The following is a 26,482-nucleotide window of genomic DNA, read 5'->3' on the forward strand; positions in this document are numbered from 1 at the left end:
TGAAGCTCCATGTGATGGTAATAGTTGTTCTTCTTGTTAACACCAGCTTTGTTCAGATTAATTCCAGCAGAAACAAAAGAAATCTGCCACTCCATACATCACGCTGACTGACTCACAGCTGGACCCGAGAAGGAGGCAACCTTTAAGCAGCTCGTCTGACATCTTGTGTGAGTTTAAAGAGAATGATTCACATTTCCATCAAAATGTTCGAGGCAGTTTTTGCTCTATTTAGAAATGTCTGGTCTGCTTCTATGACTTAACATCTACTCAATTCCTGTTCTTCACTGTTCTCTTAAAGTATTTATGCCTTTTTTTGAATATTTCTCTTTTTGTGCTTTGACAATTTTTACTTCAACCAGTTACAAAAGTACGACTTACTTATTTATGTGCTCCAATATTCTGAAATCTTGCTGTTATGATGGCATTAGAAGTTCATTTTGGTCCAAAACGAAGCCAAAAAAACTAAAAGTTAAAGCTGTTGCACAATAAAAACATGTCAGAACAATGACGCTTTTACAGGGGGAAAACAAAAGTGGAAGACACTTTAACCCTTCCATACTGCTCGTGATAATTCGACCTGTTTTGGCTGCAGAAAAATGTCTTTGTCCAAACCTGATTCAAAAACAAACAAAATGAAAATATTCTAAAATTTTAAGCTGTCACCACAATGGTGTGTTTAGGGGGTCTTTAAACTCTACATGCCATGTCTGTGTGCATTTTATTCTTTTATGAGACAATGTTAACAGACCTCCAGAGGTCCCTTAACACTTTCACTCATATTGTTGGTGTTTGCACCACTGCTGATCTTTGAAAGATCATGGGGAAATCTCCAAACAGTGGAATAGTAAAACAGAGTAGGAGTGATCACATGCAGCGCACATGAGGAGCAGAGTTCATGCAAAAGTCACATGGTGCCTTGAGAGTGTCTTGACACAGACACGAGATCTGAAACAGGATGACATGGTGGTGCTCTGTGGTAAAGCACTCAGTGTTTGTGGACTGATTAGAAAAGCTGCCTCACAGCAACGAGGTCTGTGGTTTAAATTCTGTCTGGGACCTTTCTGGGTTTAGGTTGCATGTTTGAATCTCTCCAGCATACATGTCAGGTTAACTGGCTATTCTAAAAAATTTTCCTTGAAGTGACGGAGATAAAGTGTTGCAAGAATGTCTGGATAAAGTGGGACTTGTACCTAGTAGTGCTTTGAGTGTTCATTAAGACTAGAAAAGTGCTGTAGGTGCATTACATGCCTGTCTGTTGGCTCTTTTGCTTTGCTCCTCCAAGCACAAATAATGCAAGAAAGCAAACTTATGCTGCAGTTTTATTGAGTTTGCAATAAGCAAGTTTTGTGTTCTAAATTATGTTAATGTTGAATTAATATTGACACTAATGGATGTTAAATATGAGGATTTCTTGTGATAGAGAAGGAAGGACAGTATAATTAAATTACTGTGGGTGTTGTGTAAATGCTAAGAAAATGTCTTCTCTGCTCTCTGAAATGTTACTTAAGAATAACTCATCAACTGATTAATCCCAGATAGGCTAATTATACATCCTAAATAGATCTGTACTTCAAAATTGTTGTGGGCACTTATTACAAGGAAATTCTTGGCAGAAGCCACTGATGACATTAAATATGAGAAGTATTAAGTGTTAAGTTGGTCTCACAAGTCGTATAGACATCTTACAGCTGTACTGAGGATCCAGATCACATGAGTAAAAACTGACTGAACTTCGAATACAGTGCATGTCTGTGCACACTTGACTTTATTTCAAATATACTCCAAAGTAATGACCTGTATCTGTCTACAACTGAATCTGTGCTCTTCTATATGCAACTTCAGTAGAATAATTAGCAATTTAAGCCACCGACACAAAGCAGTCAAACCCATGAAAATAAATACAACGCTCATCAGCTTCTCCTAACAGATAAGAAAATACTGTCCCTGTTGGAACTGCAGAAAAACATTCTAACAAAAACACAAGGAAAGGGGATGTTTTCAACACCAACCAACTACCAATTGTCTTACACTTGAAAGTTTAGAAATGAAAATAAAAAATTTATCAAGTGTCAAATGTACAGGTAAAAATGACCATTGAGCTGAGAAGAAAGAAGAGAATAACCTTTCTACTATGTGGGTTTACAAGTTTGGACCTGCTTAGTCTAAAGGTCCTGACATCCTGTACATGTTTAGATTTTTTTTTAAGTACTTTCTGTATTTAGCTTTAAAACTTTCTCAAAGGAGAAGAATTACTAACAGGAAATTAAATTCTAGTATATTGAATAAACAGACATGTGAACAGTTAACAAAAGACATTACCGAGTACCTGGAATTCAGTGATAGAGATAAGATATCCCCACTGATATTGTGGGGATATCTTCCTCTCATCACCGCTCTAGTATTAAAAAATCCAAAGTTTTGGGGTTTTTTTTGTTTTGTTTTTTTTGTTTTTTTGCCTGTCCCGTTTGGCTCTTTTGCCATCAGAATTATTGTCTAAAGGCAAAGAAAGATGCCCAACGGATTTACTTTACCAAATTGACCATCCCAGCCTTGCCATAATGGTCCATTTGATTCACCTTTTATTGTTTATTTTATTTTCACTTGCTGAATACGGGACAGACTTGACTGGGGGAAAGAAGGGGAGAAAGAAAGAGGGAAAGAGAAACAGCTGAGAAGAGGGACGGGGGAGAAGGGCAAAAAACAAAAACCAACAGAATGGGCAGAAAAAGAAAAAAAGAAAAAGAAAATGCATATATCGATCACCTGGATCACCTGTTGAGAAAGAAAAAAGAAAACAAGCAGAAGAGAACAAGAGTAATAGAATAAACAACATCACAATGATATATGGGAATATGACAGTAAATACTAAATATTAAACATTATTGTGCAGCACATAAGATCAACAGAACAGTGTGCTTTGAGGTAGGAGCCAAAAAGGGTGTAGTTTGTGGGTGTGATCACCCGTGTGTACATCTCTGAGCATGGACGCGCTTGTTTTTTTAAAAGGTTCCTTCATGTAATGATCTGGGCACGATACATGGAATCCAAATTACCATCAGGGTGTACACCTCACCCCTGGCGTCGTTGCCCACCTCTCAATTTTAAATACACGTAGACATTGAGGGCTAGCAGGAGGGACTATGCGCTTACCTGCTGCTCTCTGGCAGGTAGCTCCATGCCCTCCTGGGTTTTAAATGCACCTTAGAACACATGCATCAACACTACAATGAGCGGGTGGAGGGAGGTTTGGAGTCTTCTCTCACCCCCGTTCTCTGCGGCCTGCTGGAGCGGGGGGGCTAGGAAGAGGAGTTGGCCGTCCGACTGCGGTCTGGAGTGTGGGGCCTCCCTGCTGCTGCGGAGTCGGGGCGGTCTGCCTCTCCCCACCGCAGGGAAAAGGGTAACACCACCTGGGTCTGGGTGCAGTTCCCCCCTCCAGGGGCAAGGGTACCTAGACCCGGTTCGTAGAGTACGCTTGGGGAGTGTGATCGTGTGTACAGCGTCTCTTTATGTCTGTCTCCACGTTGGTTGAGTGTGGAGTGAGTGCATATGAGAGCATGAGGGTGGGAATGGATGTTTGTATCTGTGTGTGCCTGTATGTCTGTGTCTATATGTCAGGTTGGGTATCAGACGCCACCTCTCTGGGGACATCTCAGGCCCTCCAAGGTTTGGAGGCCTATCTCCCCCTACCACCACTTCCCCTGCCGGTGGCAGACTCCCTCAGACATTGGTGCGTTGGTGGTTCTTTGTGTCTGGGGATGGGCGTCCAGGTACACACCATCTCACTCCTTGGCGGCCGCTTATCGGGGCCTGGAGCCTGGGGCTCGCTCCGGCCACTTCGGAGGTGGGGTGCCCCCGGCCTCTCGGCCTGGGGCTCGGTCACTCAGGCACAGCTGGCTGCCGGCGGAGCTCACGGGCGCGTCACTGCAACTCCCCCTGGCTTCTGCTCCGCGGCTGCTGAGTGAGCCCTCATCTGGGACTCTCCTCAGCTCTTTCTGGGACAGTGGCGCGGCTGCCCCTCTGTTGGTTTTCCTTGGTCTCTTGTGTTCTGGGGGCCTCTGGATGTCTGGAGTTTTGATCTCCTCCATACCTGCTTCATGCCCTGGAGGACGGGGCTGTGGCCCCCCCACACCTTCTAGCAAAACATCCAAAGTTGCAAAACTTCCGATGCTGCAGTCGGAACTATTACACTTAGAGGCTACATACAAAAATACTATGGATACTAAGACAAAATTAAAAATTGCAAAAAATTGAAATCAAATTGATGAGATATACGCTCAAGACGTCCAAACGAAACTAATGTTGACCAAACAAAGATATTATGAGCGGGAAACTAAATATATGAAACAATTGGCATATAAGGAAGCAACAAGCAGATAGAACAGTGTACAGGATAAGAGACCCGGAAACCAAAATGGAAATGCAGTATATAGAGGAAATTAAGCACTACTTTAAGAAATATTACGAAAAACTATATTCAAACCACTCACGAATAATAATGGAAAAATGAAGAGTTTGTTTGACATGTTAGACATCCCAAAACCTACAGAAGAAAAAAATAAATCTTTAGTGAAGCAAATTACAAGGGAAGAACTTCACTTGGTGATTGGTAAACTCAAGGCAAATAAGGCTCCAGGTACAGATGGCTTTACTGCAGAGTGATATAAGAAAGTGAGAGACGCTCTGACACTGATGTTACTTAAAACATTTAATTGGGTCCTTACAAGGGAGAAGCTTCCCTCTCATGGAAACAAGTTATAATTTCTAGTATACCTAAAGATGGTAAAGACAAATTAGAGAGCCCCAATATAGACCAGTAAGTGTATTAAATGTAGATTATTTACATCAGTTATTTACATCAAACATAGCACAAAGACTTAAAGAAATCATGCCAAAAATAATACATTTAAATCAAACTGGTTTTGTTAGGTTGCACCAAACCCACGATATTATTAGGAGAACTTTGCAAATTACTTGACACATTAATTTAAATAAAATACCGGCAATATTACTGAGTCTAGATGCTGGAAAAGCTTTTTACTCCGTGAGATGGGAATTTCTATTCAGAGTAATGCTTAAATTTGGGTTTAGTGGGTCGATTATTACAATATTGTGGGCTTTATACACCAGATCAACCGCAAAATTGAAGATCAGTTGTGAACTTTCAGATGTTTTCAAGCTTGAAAGGTCAACAAAATAGGGATGCCCATTGAATCCACTTTTATTCGCTATTTTTATAGAGCCGTTGGCTCAATGGATTAGGCAGATTGACACAATAAAAGGGATTAATATAGCTGGAAGTGAGCAGAAATTGCCGTTGTTTGCAGATGATGTTTTGGTTTACTTATCAAACTCTACCAAATCATTTACGGAGCTTATGTCAGTTCCAAGGAATTACGGGTCCTGCTTGGGATATAGACCAAATTTCCAAAGTTCTCAATAGTCATTACAGTCCCCCCCAAAATGTGCGTAGCAAATACAAAATAGGTTTGGACAAAAAAACTATTAAATATTTGGGCATTAATTTATCAATGGATCTAATTAGTTTGGAAGAAATTAACTACTCTCCACTTTAAAAAGATATTATTGTAGATATTAGTAGATGGACATTAATTTCTTATCTAAACATCTCTTCTAGAGTGGATAGCATAAAAATGAATACACTCCCAAAGATGTTACACTTGTTCCAGTGTGTTCCTATAGAAAACCCGGATCAATACTTTGCAGGAAGGAATCAAATCTTCTCCAGATTTATATGGGCGGTAACCTTCCTGTTAGGGCACTGATAGGAGACCCCTCAATGTCAAGTTGTTTGAGAGACCCAGGTAACCCTTGGATAATAAGCTTGATGAAGACATGGAATGGATTACTTAAAAAGTATCAATTAAAACAGGGGGCTGGACCCCCTAGGTGGGTCACATACAAGTTTTTGCTTAGTAAGACTGACTCGACATTTAAAACATGGGCTAATAATAGAATAGAATAGAATAGAATAGAATAGAATAGAATAGAATAGAATGCCTTTATTGTCACTATACAGTTGTACAGTGAGATACAGAGCATCTCCTACTCAGTGTAAACATCTTGGGGGGTACAGTTCTGCAGCGCTATATACATATGGACAGTATTAACATAGGGAAAAAGACGTATATATATATATATATATATATATATATAAAATGTACAAATATACAAGCCGTTTTTTGTTTTTTTTTAAGTAATATGTAATAAATAGGGATGGGTATCGTTTAGGTTTTATCCGATACCGGTGCCAAATCGGTACTTTTGAAACGGTGCCGGTGCTTAAACGGTGCTCGAACCGGTGCTTAAAGAATGGAGAACACAAACTTTGTCCAAAAACCTCTCATGTTCAGCTGTTTTTTGTAAAAAGATAACAATGTTAGCCTTTTCTGCAGCTATGTGGCATATATGGTATCACTCTTGGCTGGAAGCAGTGCTTAAACAATGGAAAAAACACAAACTTTGTCCAAAAACCTCTCATGTTTAACTGTTTCCCACTTTTTCTTTGGTCATTTTAGCCTTTTTGGCCAGGGTGAAGGGAGTATCTGCCATCAAACAAGAAGACAGCCGCATGTAGCTATGATGATGTTTGCTAGTTCACCTTACCTGCATTAATGTAATAACGTGGTTAGCCTACTCAACGTAAATTACACATGAACAACATTAAGCTACTCACGCAGAGAAGAACGGCTGCTGCTGCATCATCATCCTCATCATTTCTGCTACACTGGCAGGGCTAGGGGCCAGGACTCTATTCTTCGGGTTTTTGGGGGATGTTGCTCCGGGTCCGATAACTGGCAACCCACCCAACGTGCACAGTGTGAGGTCTCGCAGCAAGCTATCAAATACGGCGCATTTCTCGGCTTTTAAAAAAAAACGCTATGCGTCGCCAGCTGTTTAATCGGATTCTTGGTGTTACCTCCTTTGACAGTATCACAATATCACCTTAAAGCACTTGTTGCAGGCTGCTGAGTTTGCATATTTTGCTGTGAAGTACAGCCAGACTTTTGACCGCTTCGCCTTGGACATTTTTAATCTGGAGCTCTGCTCTAACAGAACGTACGTACCCGGCCCCGCCTACTATCCTCGGAAACGTAAAATGATTGGCTAGAAGTGTATCACAGCTCAGGGAAAAAAAGCACCGAAATAAAGCACCGAAATGTGCGCTGCTTTTCGGTCTGGTTACTACCGTTTATGTCAGAACCGGTGCCATCATGGCACCGGACACCGGTACCCATCCCTAGTAATAAATAGTGTTGTATATATACAGTTGAGTTATTGCACATAGAATTGGTATTGCACAGTGGTGGTCCATAGAGGAAGTGGGAAGAAAAAAAATTGGGGGGGGCTGTGTTATCGGTGCATGTGTGAGTTCAGGGTGGTTATGGCTTTGGGGAAGAAACTGTTTTTGAGTCTGTGGGTTTTTGTGCTGATGCACCTTTAGCGCTTCCCTGAGGGAAGCAGGCTGAACATGTTGAAACCAGGGTGGGAGCTGTCCTTGATAATGTTTGCTGCTCTGCTGAGGCAGCGGGAGGAATACATGTCCATCAGGGAAGGGAGAGGGCAGCCGATGATCTTCTGTGCTGTCTTGACTACACTCTGAAGCCTCACTCTATCCGCCATGGTGCAGCTGTCGTACCATGATGCAGTAGGTTAGCAGGGTCTCAATGGACGAGCGGTAGAAGGTCAGCAGCAGGTTGGAGTTCAGCTTGTACTTCCTGAGGACTCTCAGGAAGTGCAGCCGCTGTTGGGCCTTCTTGACGACTGCTGAGATGTTGTCTGTCCAGGAGATGTCAGCAGACATCTCCTGTGTAATAAAGGTCTCACCACATACAGTACCTTCTTAAAAGAGGGAAAAGTGATGAATTTCCAGGACCTTAGGAATAATTTTGGGTTGCAAAAATCAAGATTTTTTTTTTTATATTTGCAACTGAGGGATTTTCTGAATAAAAAATGAAATCTTCCAGTTACTGATGGGGAATGAAGAAATTATTCATATATTCGAGAATGCATATAAGGATGCACCCTATCAAAAACTTCTCTCAAAATTATATTCATCACTGACCAATCTAAAGGGTCATGATAGAGAAAATGTAAAAACAAGATGGGAAACAGAGAGCAATCTAACCTTATCAAAAGAGGAATGGGATCAAATCTGTATGCAGCAGTTGTCAGTAACAAGCTCCCCCTCATAGAGGGAATTCTGCTGGAAGAATGTAACTTGTTACTTTTGTACCCCAGCGCAGAAATCCAAAGATTCTCAACAGACAACTTTCTGGTGGCTGTGTGGGCACGCAGTAGCAAATCACTTCCATATTTTTTGGGATTGTCCTCATGTGGCACCATTTTGGAAGGAAATAAATAAGGTCCTGGACACAGTCTTTTTTTTTTTTTTTAAATTTCATTTCACTGTACTGTACTTAGGAAACTTAGAGAGTCTTAACCTCCTAAGACCCGAACTCTTCCATGGCATGCATTTTTTAATTTCTCTTTGATATTTGGGCTGATTGGGACCTCATGAATGTAAAAACAAAGAATCACCAGATTATTTTTTTTTACCTGATTTTTGTTTCTAAGAAAAATGAGAGCCACATATGAAGACAGTCATTTTAAATTTTGATAAAACCGAGGCAGTATAATGTCCTCATAAGTGGATATCAGGCCCTTGTGGAGCTAAATTGAGTATTTTGGTCTAGACAACCCAAAATGTGATGTCCACATATGTGGACGCCAGGTCCTAGGAGGTTAAATTGTGTAAATCGGATAAAAATCTGCTCAGAGTGCTGTTGGTGGCTTCTAAAAGCCAATCGTTGTTTTAGTGAAGATACTACTACAAATGAGTGGACTGATTTGATATACATTATATTTGTTATGGAAAGAATAACTTTTAGACTGAAGTCACAGGTGCTCTTATTTAAAGAACATTGGTCGAAATGGTTGAACTACATACAAAATGGAAGGCCTGATTTTGTATAATCTTGTTGTTTGTTTTTGTTTTTCCCAATGTTGTTCTGTTATTAAATTGTAGTGTTATATTCCCTGTATAAAAAAGAAAACCAATAAAACATAAATGAAAAAACTACCTTATACAACAAACTAACAATGCAGAAAAAATTATTAATTATTCCAAAATATATGTTTAATTCAAAAAGTATGACGCAAATAATAGTAATCCAACCCAAAAAATGCAATTACTCAGTGGTTCCCAAACTTTTTTTGCTAGGCTCCCCTTTGTTTTTCAAGAAAAATGTTCGCACCCCCCCCCCACAGCATGCGCACACGCACGCACAAACACATCCTCCAACCACTAACACACATGTTTTGCTCGTTTGGGGTTTATTTCACACCACAAACATTTAGTAAACAATTAAGCAAATACAAGTAATCTGCAATAAATTACAATAAATTACAGGTAGTAAGAAAATAAACTACTAACTCTTTTACGCTAGGTCCGCACCTACACGGGTATTTTTGAAAACGCAGCTGTTTCGTCCACACATAAACGGCGTTTCGAATCACCGAAAACGGAGATTTTTTAAAACTCCTTTTTTGCGTTTACGTGTGGACGAGGAATACAGAGTTCGTCACGCAACACCAATGAATGAATGGATGAATTGCAGAATGGCAGATAGAGACAAAATACTGTTAATCTGACTATCTGCAGGTTTTACATGCTTACATATACGCATGCAGTTACTGTCCCTCTATTTACAAAGGCAGAGGCGTCACGGTGTGATTATTTTATGTGTAGTTGTTTTTTTCCTGTGTAATAATAGTCAACATTGCTATCAATACATTTTTCAGAAATGCCTCTCTGTGCAAAATGGGTTTAAAAACATAAACAACTGTGGGATACTGTTTGTCCAGGATTTGAACCGGGGGAACAAATCATGGCCGGATCAGTCTGATATTATTTGTATCCCACTGTAACTTTACTGTATAAAGAGCTAACATCTCCAAAATGTCAGGAGTAAGTCATTACAAGAAGTGTTTGTGAACTAAAAATCAAGAATGTGGGATACTGTTTGTCCGTGATTTCAACAGCCCAGTGCTGCTCCCAACAAAGGAAAGACCAATTCTGCAGGGGAGACCTACCTTGGTACTTGTGCAGGTGAAACCAAAGGGAAGATATGTTTCACCATATTTTCTAGTCTTTGGCTTAGAATGAAGTTGGTTTGGAAATATATTCAGCTATGCTTCATCTCCTGCTTTGAGTTTGTGTGGGAGCCCCGTGCTAGCAGTGTCCAAGCATTGTTTGCTTGTTTGTTTTTTTTCCCCTTTTCATAAGCCCCCCCCCCCCCCCCCCCCCCCCCCCCCCCAATGGCTCTGCGCCCCCTCTAGGGGCGGGCCCCACACTTTGGGAAGGTCTGCAATAGCTGATGACTATGCAGTACTTAACATCCCAAATCATTCAAAACTCCTGTTAAACCTGTTTGAAGAAGAAAACTAAACTCTGTCACATGATGTTCCCCCGTGTCTCCATCTGTTTCTGTGATTCGAGTCGTGTTTGAACAACTTTAATTGAATATTAATGGACTGAAAACAAATCACATCTGCGAATGTGTTAGTGAATGCATTGTGTGTGTTTCATGCCTCCATCTAGCGGACTGATAGTAGAAGTAGAGCCGCTGATGGCAGCTTAATCTGCCTCACACTGCTGTCTGACTGCATTCAGCTGAGACTGAGATGAAGCAGAAAAGAAGCAGCTGATAAATGGACAGCACACATGATGGAAAGGATTTCAGTTGATGTGCACATGAATGATTTGTGTTTCCTCTGCAGGTGAAGGTAGAAACTGTGTGTGAGCTGATGTGGATGTGAATTCAGCAGCATGGATCAGTGTGAGGACAGAGAGGAGGGAGTCCCCCCCTCTAAAACCACTCTGTGTGGGGAACATGAGAGCCAGACCACAGCTCAGAGGTGAGATGACCATCTCTAACTGTCCACGACTCTTCTCCATGTCACAGCTCAGCACTCACATCACTGCTCCATCATTATTCACAGGAACCAACCTGGACCTGAACCCAGCTGTCCATCCTTAAAGAGCGACCGGTCCAAGGGTCTCATTACAAAATTTAAACAAAGACAGTCAAATGATAAAATGTAATTAATATAACTATCAAAATTGTTTTATCATCCATTCATGTGCAGTGACATTTTTAATGAAGAAGTTTTAATATTTTTTCAGAATCCATCAGAAAATCAAATGTGGACCTGAACCAACCTGTTCATCTTTAATGAGCAACAGCTCAAAGGATTTTGAGGTTCATTTTAACGGACAACGTTCTCCTGCAGTGAGGTAATCTGTCTGTCTAAATGTAACTGATGCATCCAGCACACTATTTTTCCCGTCTACAACACTGTGCAAAAGTTTGAACGCCACTCCTCATTTCTTAATATATGTTATTTCTACAGACTCTTTGTACAGGGTTAATTTTCACCTGATCTTTTTCCTTTTAGTTTGTTAATTTAGTTAAAAACTGACCTATAAATGACTTAAGCATAAAAAAGGCATCTAAGAGTGAACCCGTGTTTTGTCTACAAATAGCAGACAGTTTAGTAGAAAAAAAAAGTCTGTGGCAAAAACATGTCATTTATTTCCATTTCTTTTGTCAAATCTGTAGTAAATGCACCAACTGATAACACAGTTTGACAGACATAAATATTACTTTTGCACCAACAAGGTGTTCATTTGTCTCTTTTAATTCTATTATGTTGTACTTTTTCAACATGTTCAAAATAAAGATTCAATCAAATCAAATCAAGGTGATTCCCAAGAAAACTTTGAGCTGAAAACTCAGCATATCTCAGCATTTAGTTAATCCTTAATCAAGGAAATTAGACACCTGGAGGAGAGATGCAGCAGTGAAAGAGTAGGAGTGGGACTCCGGTTTGACCAGTGGATGTCACCTTTGTCTTTTGGTTCAAACACTGTGCATCCATGATGATTTCCTGAGCACTTTTTGATGTCTTTTTGGGAAGTTTGTCTTTAGGGAGGATTATTGTTATATCCATCCATCCATTTTCTTCAGTTACCTGGGGGTAGGTCATGAAGGTAATAGCCTAAGTTGAGAAACCTAGACATCACACTGCCCAGCCACCTCCTCCAGTTTATCAGGAATTATATCTCTCAGCCAGCTAAGAGAGATAATCTCTGTAGCATGTCCTGGGTCTACCTCAGGACCTCCTCCCTGTAGGACTTGGCTGGATCCCTACAACACCTCTAGTAGGCCCACCACCCACAGGAGGTGTCATAGAGGTCTGGTGCAATGTATAGCGGGCAGCAGTCAAGGGCAGAGGCCCTGGCAAAACCCATCGCCAGGACTGATAGCGGTGGTTGTTATATCTTATTCAGTGTTGGGAAGGTTACTTTTAAAATGTATTCCACAACAGATTACAGGCAGGCACTATTTTTGGCTGCAGTGTGTATTATTATTGTACATGCCTCCATCTCCCATTTCTGGCCTGTGACAGCACATACTTTTCGATGCTCCTTTTTCTCCCTCCCTCACGCTCACAGACACATAACGGGTATGGCAGTCCATTCTCGCTGCAGCACAGACTACACTGCCCATGAGGCCACATTCTTTAGGGCTATGCCTGTAACACTCTGCCTATTGCCTTCATATTAAATAATTTTTGAATAATAATTTTTAAAAATATTTCTTCACCTCATTATGGACCGCAAGATTGAGACACAGGCATTAGAGACTGTTAATGTGTGTTTTGTTTGGGTTTCCACTGGCGTGGAATTACCGAAAACTTAGAGAGGGCATAGCATAAGATATGAAACAGGAAAAGACGTGTAATCTATTTATTTCAACAAAGTAAGTGTATTCTGAATATCACCTTTTTTAACCGGTAAATGTAATGGAATACAGTTACTCATATTTTGCATTTTAAATATGTAACACCGGTGTTCTGAGAAACAGTCCTACTTTGGCAAATTGTCCTACCCGTATTATAATTTGCCGGCGACTTCTGACTAATCCAACCTCTAATCCTAACCATAAACCTAACCATAACCATAAGAAATATTCACAATGGGTTAAAAAAAATTATGTAAATTAGGGGTTTGTGTTATGCCCATACACAGCGTTTGCACAGAAACAACAGGTAGGATGGTTTGTGAGGTAGGATAGATTCCCAGAACACCGGTACATGTATTCCGTTCCTCCCCAACATTGATCTTATAGTAGCGAAAACAAAAACCATGTACCATTTGTAGAAAAAACAATCTCTCTATTGCCTAAAATAAGTTTCCTGGAGAAACAGAACCAAATGATGCACAGTGACTAACAAATTTAGTGGACCACCACCCAATGTAAGTGTTTTTGCCACAGCTGCCCTAAATTGATGATGGTTTTATGGTTCTATAAAGTTCTTTTATCAAAATATTTTTCATGCTAAAATATAGTTGTTCTTGTCAACCATGAATTTTGAAATTTACTGTTTAGCAAAAAAGCAGAAAAAAACTTAAAAACAAAAAGATAGTAAAAAAAAATATGTACAAATTATTTTATTAGTTATTGACTTGCATTCCCGGTCAGAAAAAAATGTTTTATTTTTATTCCATGTTGCGTTTGATTAACTTCTGACTTCACAAAAAACTGTGCTAAAAATATTTTTGAAAAAGCTAATAAATATGGAGAGATTATGTAAACAGATTTTTCATGATTCCTCCACAGTGTGGGCCAGGAGTTCCTGGAGGTTCCCCGTGGTCAGTCTGCCCAGCAGCATAAAATACAGTTGAAATCCATATTTGTGGTCTGTACATGTACAACAACTCCTTTTACATTTGTTCTATTCAAAACCATCTGCATGTTACACATTGTAGACCAGTGAATTGTCTTAGTGTCCAACATGGATATGATGTTTGGCTCCATGAATTCAGTCCAACTGAGTCATTCATATAGTATTCTGTTCAATCACAATCACTTAGGTAGAAGGACAGGTACTAAAATAGTGTTTGGTGAAAGTTGATGTTGGGTCTGTGCTTCCACAGGCCCCGCTGGTTTAGAAACTTATTCTCATTAACGAAAGAAACTGGACAATCAGCGATCGATCGATTTTACTTGCTAGCAAGGGAGGCCCCGGTCGGTGTCTCAGAAAAGCGCTCTGAATCCAACCGCAGACTGACCCCACCTTAGGCCTCCGCTTGCCGCCTTTTATTGAAACTGGCTGGAGAGGTGGTCAGAGACAAAGGAATATCCTTGATCATGCTGCTTGAACTAAGACTTACAAATTTAAGTAACACAATGACAACATTTAACAATTTGACTCCAACAATTGAAGTACTGATTAAGTTTCTTAGGAGTGAAATCAACACCACATGAAATGTACTTAAATATAAAAGTAAAGTAGGTCTCAAGGGATTTTTTTTAACCAACAAAACTGGACTTCATGTCATACTGATGTCATAATGAAACAATACAAGCGAATACCATAGGATATAACATAACTTCCCTCAAATGTCTTAAATCTAAAGCAAAGAGCCTGTAAGGAGTTGAAAGTTCAGATATTTGTCTTCAAATCTGAGAAGAAATATATAATATATATATTATAATATATATAATATATATAACAAAACACATACTTCCCACCTCTGCTTTTGTTACAGTTGCTAGAAGACAGCATTTTGACATTTGTGAAGAATGAGCTGAATAAGATCCTATGGGTTCTTGGTGCACATGACCTTGAATGTTTAGAGGGTCAGAGGGACATTGTGGACATGTTGGAGGGTGATGATGAAGAGCAGAGGAGGAGCATCACAGAGGCATTTGTAAAGATCACGCTTCACTTCTTGAAGAGAATGAAGCAGGATGAGCTGGCTGAGCATCTTCAAAGCAGTAAGGCGATATCTCTAAACTGCAGGATAATTATATTATTTATTATCTCAGTGTATGAGACAGTATGTATTCAAACATGTATTCTTTAAGGGGAATGAAATGAATGAAACTGACCAACAAATATCCACAATTTCACCATTTTGAGTGATGAAATGTGATTTTGATTGAATTAAATTCAGTTCAGTTTTATTTACACAGTGTCAAATCACAACTAAAGTCACCTGAAGGCACTTTATATAGTAAGGTAAAAACCCTACAATAATACAGATAAACCACCAACAGTCAGACACCCCCCCCCCCCCCCCCCCCCCCCCCCCCCCCGCCCAATGAGCGAGCACTTGGTAACAAGGGAAGGAAAAAGATCAGTTCTAACAGGAAGAGACCTTTGGTAGAACTAGGCTCAGAGACAGAAAGCCATTTTCCACGACTGCTTAGGGGTGAGGGGAAAAAGACGGCACAAAAGACAAGCTGTGCAACGGGCCGGGCATTAATAAAAACTAATGATTAAATGCAGAGGGAGGTATGACAACATAGTGAAAGGTGAGTGAAGAAAAAACGCCAGTGGGTTTATCGCAGCATAACTAAGAGAGGATTCAGGGTCACCTGATCCAGCCCTAACTATATGCTTTATAAACCTAATCTTAAAAGTAGAGAATTCAATAGTGTCTGTCTCCCAAATCCAAACTGGGAGTTTGTTCCACAGAAGAGGGGTCTGAAAGCCCAAGGCTCTGCCTCCTAAAAGATAAAAAGTTATAAGACGTTTTATCTAACATTTCAAATAAATTAATACTGATTTATGTAACTTATTTACTGTGTCTTTTCAGACATGTTTGCTCCAGTTTGTCAACATAATCTTAAATCTCAACTGAAGAAGAAGTTCCAGTGTGTATTTGAGGGGATCGCTAAAGCAGGAAACCCAACCCTTCTAAATCAGATCTACACAGAGCTCCACATGACAGAGGGAGGGACTGCAGAGCTCAATGATGAACATGAAGTCAGGCAGATTGAAACAGCATCCAGGAAATCAGACAGACCAGAAACAACAATCAGACAAGAAGACATCTTTAATGCCTCACCTGGAAGAGATGAACCAATCAGAACAGTGTTGACAAAGGGAGTGGCTGGCATTGGGAAAACAATCTTAACACAGAAGTTTATTCTGGACTGGGCTGAAGACAAAACCAACCAGGACATCCAGTTCATTTTTCCATTCAGTTTCAGGGAGCTGAACGTGTTGAAAGATGAAAAGATGAGCTTGGTGGAACTCGTTCATCACTTCTTTACTGAAACTAAAGAAGCAGGAATCTGCAACTTTGAAGACTTCCAGGTTATGTTCATCTTTGATGGTCTGGATGAGTGTCGACCTTCTCTGGACTTCCACAAAACTAAAAACCTAACTGACCCTACAGAGTCCACCTCTGTGGATGTGTTACTGACGAATCTAATCAGAGGGAACCTGCTTCCCTCCTCTCGTCTCTGGATAACCACGCGACCTGCAGCAGCCAATCAGATTCTTCCTAGGTATGTTGACATGGTGACAGAGGTGAGGGGGTTCACTGACCCACAGAAGGAGGAATACTTTAGGAAGAGATTCAGAGATGAGGAGCAGGCCAGCAGGATCATCTCTCACATAAAGACATCAAGAAGCCTCCACATCATGTGTCACATCCCAGTCTTCTGCTGGATCACTGCTACAGTTCTGGAGGATGTCCTGAAAACCATAGAGGGAGGAGAGCTGCCCAAGACCCTGACTGAGATGTACATCCACTTCTTGGTGGTTCAGGCCAAAGTGAAGAAGGTCAAGTATGATGGAGGAACTGAAACAGATCCACACTGGAATAAAAAGAGTAGGAAGATGGTTGAGTCTCTGGGAAGACTTTCTTTTGAGCAGCTGCAGAAAGGAAACCTGATCTTCTATGAATCAGACCTGACAGAATGTGGTATTGATATCAGAGCCGCCTCAGTGTACTCAGGAGTGTTTACACAGATCTTTAAAGAGGAGAGAGGACTGTACCAGGACAATGTGTTCTGCTTTGTCCATTTAAGTGTTCAGGAGTTTCTGGCTGCTCTTCATGTCCACCTGACATTTATTAACTCTGGAGTTAATCTGCTGGATGATCGAAATACAATCTCCAAGTGGTCTAAATTATTTAATAAACCTAAACTACAGTTTCTCCACCAGAGTGCTGTGGATAAGGCATTGCAGAGTTCAAACGGACACCTGGACTTATTTCTTCGTTTCCTGCTGGGTTTTTCTCTACAGACAAATCAGAGTCTCCTACGTGGTCTGCTGACACAGACAGGAAGCTGCTCACAGACAAATCAGGAAACAGTTCAGTACATCAAGACGAAGCTCAGTGAGAATCTGTCTGCAGAGAAAAGCATTAGCCTGTTCCACTGTCTGAATGAACTGAATGACCATTCTCTAGTGGAGGAGATTCAACAGTCTCTGAGTTCAGGAAGTCTCTCTACAGATAAACTGTCTCCTGCTCAATGGTCAGCTCTGGTCTTTATCTTACTGTCATCAGAAAAAGATCTGGATGTGTTTGACCTGAAGAAATACTCTGCTTCAGAGGAAGCTCTTCTGAGGCTGCTGCCTGTGGTCAAGGCTTCCAACAAAGTTCTGTAAGTATACTGAAAGTTGTATATATCATTTATCATACACTGATATCTTTCAAGAAAAACATTAATCTCTTTCCACTTGGTTATTTGTCATTCTAGACTAAGTGACTGTAGTCTGTCAGAAAGAAGTTGTGAAACTCTGTCCTCCATGCTCAGTTCCCAGCCCTCTAGTCTGAGAGTATTGGACCTGAGTAACAATAACCTGACTGATGTTGGAATAAAGCTTCTATCTGCTGCACTGGAGAGTTCACTCGGTACACTGGAAACTCTCAGGTCAGATAAAGTTAAATAAATAATAAATAAAAAATCTTCCACATGCATTAATTTATATTAAATATTTCTCTGAATCTGTTTAAAATATTTACATTAAAATTCCAGCAAGTCCTGAAATGAGATTAAATATTGCTAAATCTAGTCGTGACCCCAAATTGTTTGTTTTAATACCAGTATTACTTGTGTACTTGTTCTTTTTTTTTTCAGACTAAATGTCTGTAACCTCTCAGAGAAAAGCTGTGAAGTTCTCTCATCAGTCCTGACTTCGCAGTCTTCTAGTCTGAGAGAGCTAGACCTAAGTGACAATGACCTGAAAGACTCTGGAGTGAAGCTACTATTGACTGGACTGGAAAGTCCAGACTGTAAAATGGAAACACTCAGGTTGGATTATGTTCTTTGTAGTTTGATGTATGATCTGTTTGCCTGAATTTGTGAACTTATGAATTAAAGCTATTCCATATAGAATTGTTTTTTCACAGTTTAGATTCACATAGTGCCTTTTTGCAGTGAAAATAAATAAGGTTTTTTTGTGTTTTTATTTAGAAAAGAACAACAATAATTCACTATGTATAGATATTTTATATAGAAAATATTGGACCTCAAGAGTTCAGACCAGATATTTTAACATTTTATTTTTCTGTCCATTATTGTCTTCGCAGACTGAGTAGCTGTAACCTCTCAAAGAGAAGCTGTGAAACTCTGTCCTCAGTTCTCAGCTCCCAATCCTGTACTCTGAAAGAGCTGGATCTGAGTAACAACAACCTGGAGGACTCTGGAGTGAAGATGCTTAAGAATCCAAATTGTACAATTGTCAGGTCAGAAAAAGTGTTGTTAAGTAATTTTTTTAAATAACCAGTAACAATTGTAGCTAATAAAGAGAAGTTATAATAAAAAAAAATTAAAAAAAACTTACACTGAAAATTACCAAAAGAAAACCACAAATAGTGAAGGATTGTAGGTGACATTTTAGAAGAAAATAGCCTAGGTAGCCTGAGGCTAGAGAGAAGACAATGACAGTCCATAAGGTGGATCAGTGCTGGGGGACTTTTCCAGAGACAGAATGTGGAACCAGTACTGGAGGAGAAACCCTGCTGTAGTCAAAGTAGAGAAGAAGGACCTCTTCAGAGGTCGTCCAAAGAGTAGCAGAAGAAAAAAAAGCAGAGAGGTCGAGAGAATTGCCAGCTAAGGTCTACCACAGTGATGAATTTCCAGACCTAAGTTTCCTCTTTGCAAGGAGGAGGGGAGTGCTAGTCAAAGAAGACAACTTTCAAAATAAAACAGGAAGTCAAATACTAGGAAAAGCTTGCATATAATAAAAAATAACATAAAATAACATAAGCACTTATACTAAATAAGCTCTAACCACAATATAAATCGAATCAAAATACATGAATTAACTAAAACAATAATTAAGCCAAAAAAACATTAAATAAAAAATAATAATTTTCTTAAAACGAAAACCTCTAAAAACTCTTGATCAAAGATCCAGGATCATGACAACAAGTCTAACACCACATAGTATAGTATAGGGCATATCACCAGGGATGAACATAGGGGGTTACCTGAGGAAACTGGTCAGGATGCTTGAAACCGATATATATATAAAAAAAAAAACACCCAGCACGCCCCTGCGGGCGGTTTATCCTTCAAGCTCGGGTCCTCTACCAGAGGCCTGGGAGCTTGAGGGTCCTGCGCAGTATCTTAGCTGTTCCCAGGACTGCGCTCTTCTGGACAGAGATCTCCGATGTTGTTCCCGGGATCTGCTGGAGCCACTCGCCTAGCTTGGGAGTCACCGCACCTAGTGCTCCGATTATATATATATATATATATATATATATATATATATATATATATATATATATATATATATATATATATATATATATATATATATATATATATCAGCAATATCAGCATCGCTACATAAATTCATAACGCATGCAGGTAAAAATGACAGATGAAAAAATATAAATGTACCACAAATGTGATAGAGAACAAAGCAGTCAGGGGTCAACATAAACAATGAAAAAGTGTCTTATACAGGAACATTAAAACTGAAGCATATTGTCCCATTTTGAATGAGTCAAAATGTTTGACTGTTCCTTTATCAGTGTCTAACAGTATGTGTATGAGAGTAATGTAATGTCCATGTGTGCATGCTGAAAGAGACTGTGCTGGTCTGACCCCCCTCCTCCTTTCAGGGTGGAGCCTGCTGGAGTCCGATGGTTGAGACCAGGTCTGAGGAAGTGTAAGTGTGTTTTTAATGTGATTCATGAAAACAAAGCAGCACACATTCAACCATCTTCAAACTGTCACATCACTTATTCACATCTCTGATGTCAGGAGTCGTCATCAAAGTGTCAATCAATGAACAGATGACGGATCAATAACTGCAGCTGGATTGTGTTTGTTCTCTCCATCAGATTCTTGTCAACTCACAATCGACGCAAACACAGTACACAGAGAACTTAAACTATCTGATAACAATAAGAAGGTGACACATGTGGAAGAGGATCAGCCATATCCTGATCATCCTGACAGATTTGATCGCTGGCCTCAGCTGCTGTGTAGAGATGGTCTGACTGGTCACTGTTACTGGGAGGTTGAGTGGAGTGGAGAAGCTCATATATCAGTGAGTTACAGAGGAATCACAAGAAGAGGAAACATTAACGACTGTTTGTTTGGGAGGAATGAACAATCCTGGAGTCTGAGCTGCTTTGATGATGGTCCTCGTTATGTCTGGCACAATAACAGAAAACTCACTCTCTTGTCATCGATCTCCTCCTCCTCTGTGTCTAACAGAGCAGCAGTGTATGTGGACTGTCCTGCTGGCACTCTGTCCTTCTACAGAGTCTCCTCTGATGACACTCTGATCCACCTCCACACCTTCAACACCACATTCACTGAACCTCTTTATCCTGGGTTTAGACTTTTATTTTCTGGTTCCTCAATAAGTCTGTGTACTTCAGCCTAAGGAGTGTCCTCCTGTTAGATTAACACTGTATATTTCTGTCTCTATCACTCAGAAACGTATTCAGATTCATCAGGTCAATCAGTTGAAGTTCATTATAACGATTATTCCAGATTTTTGTGCATATTTCTTGTTAAAGCTTCACAGTGGATATCAATATGTTGTGTTTCACCAGAGCTCAGTTTTGAACCAGTTCATCTGCATCTCAAACAAGTCTGAGCTCATTAAATTAATCCAAATGTTTTATTTCTGTTTATTTCATTGGTTTGTTTTTGTTGGTTTGTTTGGGGGGTTTTTTTATTTTTGGTCAAAGAAATGTTGTTGTTTTTTTAAATTCTCAAGTGTTTAATGTACTTTTCCCCTCCATATGATGTTTCAGTCATTTTTGGCAGCTCTAATGGAAGCAAGACAGGAAGTTAGCTCCTAGCAAGAGGGGATTTACACAAGAAATGTGATTTAAATAATATTTCATATGTCTGTAATGTTTTATATGTATGACAACAGGACTGTAAGTAAAAGTAACATAGTAGCACATCAGTATTAGTGTTTATTCAGAAACAGATGCTAGATGTGTTAAATAATTTTCTGTGAAAATAAAAAATAAATGTACTCCTATTGAGAAAGGAAAAGTACTTTGCCGTTATTTTTTATTTTATTTTGGAAATATGGATAACAGGGTTGCATTATTAGAATGACACACTCAGTCTAGTCTGAAAAATATCTCAGTGTTAGCACGTAAGTCATGGTCCCTGTGTCTGCCTCGCTGGCCCCACAGGGCTTCATTGGTTTGTTTTTGTTTTGTGCCTGTCTCTCTCTCCCTCTCTCGACACTCTGCTATGGTTAACATGATGGTTAACCCATCATGTTAGTATGTGACTCGCTCACTCCTTTCTGTTTTTCACTCACTTTTGTTTTAATTTTCCAGGCTAATTAGGTTTCAATAACAGGGATGTACATATCTTGTAGGGAACAACTTGCAGTGCATGGTTACTGTTCTCTAAAATATGTTGAGCTATTTCACAAAGCTACATCCAGTTAATTTTTCCATTCAGTTGAGCTATTTCACAATTACTAGAAGTTCATATTAATGAAATCAAAACAAAAAATTGGATTGATAGCTTATTTTTTCAATAAGTACGGACATGTGAAAATTCAGCTTTGAGTGCTTCCTGAGAGCTGAATTGTATTTTTAAAAAAAATTATGGATGAGACAAAATCTTGTTATTGTAGAATGGCCCAAAAGTAGTTGAAGGTGAGCCTGATGTTGAAGATGAACTGATAATGAGAGGTGAAGATACCCTTCGATAACCAGACACAGAAACAGGAATGGCTGGTGTATTTGATGAAATTATGAAACTCAAACAGGCAGAAACAAAAGGGCAACAAGCAGATGGAAATCCAAAACAATCAATTTCATGAGAGAGAAAGATTTTCTGCATTTAGCTTAAAATGATTAACTGCAGGAAAACAATGACTTTTACTTGTTATTCATGGAAATGGTCATAGAGGGACCTGATGACACGTTGAAGGATAAGTGAATAGGGTGGAAAGAGAGGTACCCTGGATAATGATGGACCTTTGTTGGAGTTTGTGGAAAATATTAGTTTAGTTTTTAAAGAGAACTTTTAGTATGTCATGGTCCCTGTGTCTGCCTCGCTGGCCCCACAGGGCTTCATTGGTTGTTGTTTTTGTTTTGTGCCTGTCTCTCTCTCCCTCTCTCGACACTCTGCCTGGGAAGAGCCTTCAGCAAGTCCCAGCCTTGTCTGTCTGTTCTCAATTACTCAGCTGAGGAGTCTCTGATATTTAAGGCTGGGAAGCAGAACGGGTCTTCACTGGATCATTAAGTGAGACAAGTCAGTATTACTTCTCGTCTTACGAGCTAATTTCCAATTTGAGAGTTTCGCGTTAGTGATTAATCCTTTTTGTGAACAGTTTCCCCGGACCAACTGCCTTTCCTGTGTGGAGTACAAGTGTGACAGCGTGTGGGAGAGTGTGAGAGGATTTCCCCTTCCCCAATTGGCTTTTTGGACCCTGAGGTTTCCCTCTTCACTTGTATATAGCTTGCACTTTGGTGACCTGTAAATAAACCGCTTTATTGGATGTAATCCCATCTGCGCCTGAGTCCTCCCTAACTCGTGACATAGACTATACTAGCGCAGATTCAGTAAAACCAGAGTTATGATAAAAAAATATATGCAATGTTTTGTTTTCCTCCTGAATAGTGATGGCCCGCTTGAAGCTGAAGCTCCGGTGCGTGTGTCAAAAAAATCAACACACTGCTCCAGAAGCACTGTGTCGAAGCTTGATTCGTTTGGCCAGAGTCACGTGATCAGTGACGTCCGAAGCTTCATTTAGAACCTAACTGCTTCGGTATCTGATTCAATGGTTTATAAGCAGGTGAATCATTCGCGGGATTTGTGGAGTGTTTTGATGGTGACAGATAGCGAACCACTGATCATTCCACTGAGAGATTTGGAGCCAGCGAGGGATAGGAGGTTCTGTTGTGTGGGAGTATTTTGAGTTGATTTTGGTCGATGGGGTGGGTTTTCCAGCTTTGTGTTCTGGCTGTTTGCTTGTGTTTTGTGCGTGTTCATTTTATCTGGAAACGGGAAAAACTTAAAATGTCAAAAAATCTGCTTTTCATAATATAAATATCATTAAATAACTTTAGAAAGACTTCCATTTGACTCGTAACATTTAATGTTATAAAAAGATATATTTTATTTTTAAAATAATCTTAAAATTTTAGTCTACAAAATGTGCAGCAATTTAATTTATTTATTCTCTTTAGCTGATAGTTCGTGGGGCCCAGGTAGACTGTATAACTGCATCTCTACCACTTTTTCTGCACTCAATCCTCTTCGTACAGTGGAACAAATTCTCTTCTTAAATAAAAATGAAAAAGGGTTACCTTAAATGCATCTGCAAGTTCATAAGCATTTTCCCTTTCCATTTCACAATCAATTCTGCCCCCAGGTCAAAAATATGTATAGGAAAATTTCCCATATATAATATTATTTATAAATATACCCGTCTAGCGATTAATTGCACAAGTACATGGAGGCAGGACCTCACAGCAGAAGCATACTCTATAATGTGCATTATTATATGTTTGTTATATGTGACGTGGTATTTTTCAATTATTGTATTTACCAACATCAAGAAGTCACAAGCAAAGAAAGACCAAACCATGGTGCATGTTTAAACAGGGAAAGTTTACTGGTCAAAATTATTTATTAAACAAATAAACCACATTTTTTAACCCCAAAAAATACACGTTCAAAGCAACACAACAGCAGCCTAATATCAGACAGAACATAGGCCTGCAGGTATCAGGCTGTTTTTCTCCTTTATCTCATAGTGGACAGAAATTATTTTTGGAGTGGCACAAATAATTTGTGTGGCATCAAATGTGATGCAGAACAGCTGATTGTTCTGTAAATAGTTTGAAATGTTTATTTTAAAAAAACGCCTTGGCTGCATTTTTAGGTAAACAGCTGCAAAAACTTTGTTTGCAAAACTTTTTTGAAGAAGTAACTATATAATTAATTGCCCAACATTGGTCATTATATACTGTATTTTGCAGACAGAGTTACAGACTCTCTCCCAGACCACAGACTCATACTCATAATACAAGTCAGAGCTTTATAAAAATAAATAAATAAAAAAGTTGTGTTTTCAAATTTGGAGTTCAAGTTATTCTTACTTCCAATAGTGTTAACATACTACACAGGTCATGAACAAGGTTTTTTTTAATTTTCATTGTAAGTGGGCTAAAACAGTTAATTAAAAATAGTCTAACATAAATGTAAATGCTGTAGGCAAGGCAAGGCAAGGCAAGTTTATTTGTATAGCACAATTCAACAACAAGGTGATTCAAAGTGCTTTACAGAGACATTAGAAACAAAAACAAATAAAAAAGCATGATATAAAATTGATTAAAACAAGCAAACAAACAGACTAATTAACAAACAAACAAAACAGTATATAAAATTAATGTAATTTGATTATTTTAATAAACCATGTAACTTGGATGGATTTGATGCTGGTGTGACCACAGTGCACACGTCTGATGTCGCTCACAGTGGTCCAAGGGATCGCTCAGGGAGTTTGTGTGTTCGCTCAGACACATGAAAAATTAGAGGGAACATTGGTCACTTGTGTAAAAAGTTGTCTGCTATTTTACTAACACTGTAAAAATAGTATAAAAAGGGGCGATCGTGGCTCAAGAGTTGGGAGTTCGCCTTGTGAACCGGAAGGTTGCCGGTTCGAGCCCCGGCTCGGGCAGTCTCGTTCGTGTCCTTGGGCAAGACACTTCACCCGTTGCCTGCTGGTGGTGGTCAGAGGGCCCGGTGGGGCCAGTGTCCGGCAGCCTCGCCTCTGTCAGTGCGCCCCAGGGTGGCTGTGGCTACAATGTAGCTTGCCATCACGTGTGTGTGAATGACTGGATGTGTAAAGCGTTTTGGGGTCCTTAGGAACTAGTAAAGCGCTATATAAATACAGGCCATTTACCATTTAAAATTGTTTACAAGCAAAAGAAATCAGATTGCACTTAAGTATGTCACTATTGTCTGTCAATAGCCACCATCCACCTCTGTAAGAAGAAATCTATAGGTTTAATCTAATGTGAAGCTTCTGTTGTCAAGGTGAGTCAGATCCACCTGATATGAATGTGTGCATGATGTGTGCACCTCACATAGCTTGAGAAGCAATGACTGACTCGACTGTTATGTTAAAACAGGTGTAGTGTTGTAGTTGTTTTAGGATTAAACGACCTGCTCCCTGTCTCTGCTTTCATCTAGTGGTTAAAAAATGCCCTAATATATCTGTAATGCTGGGTTACTTTAAATGAAAGCAGGTGATATTCTAAGTTCAAAAGTAAATAACAAGCTAATACAATAAGAATTCTACAAAACCTGTTAGCTAAACTGTGGACGTGAGCTCTGTTATACCAGCTGTTTATGGTTGGTTATTAACATTATTAATTCATTATACCATGGCAGCTCATTGTAAATTTTATGAAAAGTGATAAGAACTCTGTTTATGATTAATGGTATTGAGAATGCTGTTAAATATAAAAATAAACATATTCTGTACTGGGTTTTTTTTTTTTTCTTTTTTTGGTACCGATTGGAAGAAAACAAATTCTGCATTGCATATTATCTTGTTAATATATATTTTTATCTAGCTATTGCACACATATCAATCTTCTCTGTATTTCTTTAAACGTTTGGATGATTTAAAAAAAAATATGAATGCTACAGGTGAAAGTTTAAAGGCTACAGTCTGTAAAATTAATTGTGAAATCTAAAGGGAGACGTCGTAGCACACCCACTCGGTTGGTTGCATCGGACAACGCGCGCGCTACCGTACTGGACAGGGCGCGCGGCTTTGATCGAGTGAATGGTTCGGGGTTTGCCCCCAAACGCCTCTTTGATTGGTTCTTTTCATTTCGATGGAGCTCATTGAACAGAAATGTGTCTCCTGTAGGAGGTAAGGGATCAGTCTTTCGTGATTTCCTCGATAGCTCACGTCAGTTTGCGCAGTTGGCGTTAACGGACTGAAAGCTGCAACTGGGAAGACGGGAAGAAGCTGGCTGGCCGCTGGAGAACCTCGGACTGCTTTTATTAAAACTTCGGAAGCTTAAAACCTTTTCTGCGTTTGTAACTCGCGGTAGTTATGATAACGATTTACAAGACTTAACGTCTCTTTATTTATTTTATCCTTATGATCTGAACAGGAAGTACAA

The 26,482-nt window shown here is 39.5% G+C and overlaps 2 protein-coding genes across 6 annotated transcripts in view; both read left to right on the forward strand.

Moving 5' to 3' along the window:
• Positions 1-43: 43 nt before the first annotated feature.
• The window catches only part of LOC101472593 (protein NLRC3), a 45,833-nt gene continuing 19,394 nt past the window's right edge, over positions 44-26,482 (forward strand). For 2 of the 3 annotated variants that reach the window (XM_076880702.1, XM_023152871.3), the window contains exon 1: positions 26,093-26,226. The gene's annotated coding sequence lies outside the window, so the exon portion shown is untranslated. Of the gene's footprint in view, positions 168-26,092; positions 26,227-26,482 lie in introns of those variants that run through there. The other variant, XM_076880704.1, reaches the window with a different exon arrangement.
• On the forward strand, positions 55-21,362 carry LOC101480046 (NACHT, LRR and PYD domains-containing protein 3). Of its 3 annotated transcripts, none has more exons than XM_014408725.3 (12): positions 55-167; positions 10,801-10,938; positions 11,023-11,121; positions 11,207-11,317; positions 13,707-13,785; positions 14,639-14,867; positions 15,692-17,492; positions 17,589-17,762; positions 17,970-18,143; positions 18,422-18,577; positions 19,964-20,010; positions 20,186-21,362. In XM_014408725.3, the coding sequence occupies exons 2-12, from the start codon at positions 10,850-10,852 to the stop codon at positions 20,734-20,736; spliced, it is 3,510 nt and encodes a 1,169-aa protein (XP_014264211.2). In that variant the 5' UTR covers positions 55-167; positions 10,801-10,849; the 3' UTR covers positions 20,737-21,362. The 3 variants fall into 3 exon arrangements, with proteins under 3 accessions (XP_014264211.2, XP_076736834.1, XP_076736833.1); XM_076880719.1 differs by having other exon boundaries at positions 17,646-17,762; XM_076880718.1 differs by lacking the exon at positions 55-167 and adding an exon at positions 831-1,030.

Source organism: Maylandia zebra, linkage group LG23, assembly GCF_041146795.1.
Source record: "Maylandia zebra isolate NMK-2024a linkage group LG23, Mzebra_GT3a, whole genome shotgun sequence".
NCBI classification, from domain to species: Eukaryota; Metazoa; Chordata; class Actinopteri; order Cichliformes; family Cichlidae; genus Maylandia; species Maylandia zebra.

Excerpts from the sequence above, each read along its gene's own strand:
- LOC101480046 (XM_014408725.3), top strand. The coding sequence starts at position 10,850 with ATGGATCAGTGTGAGGACAGAGAGGAGGGAGTCCCCCCCTCTAAAACC. Across the intron at positions 10,939-11,022 it reads AGCCAGACCACAGCTCAGAG|GAACCAACCTGGACCTGAAC; the intron begins GTGAGATGACCA and ends CATTATTCACAG. Across the intron at positions 20,011-20,185 it reads GAGACCAGGTCTGAGGAAGT|ATTCTTGTCAACTCACAATC; the intron begins GTAAGTGTGTTT and ends TCTCTCCATCAG.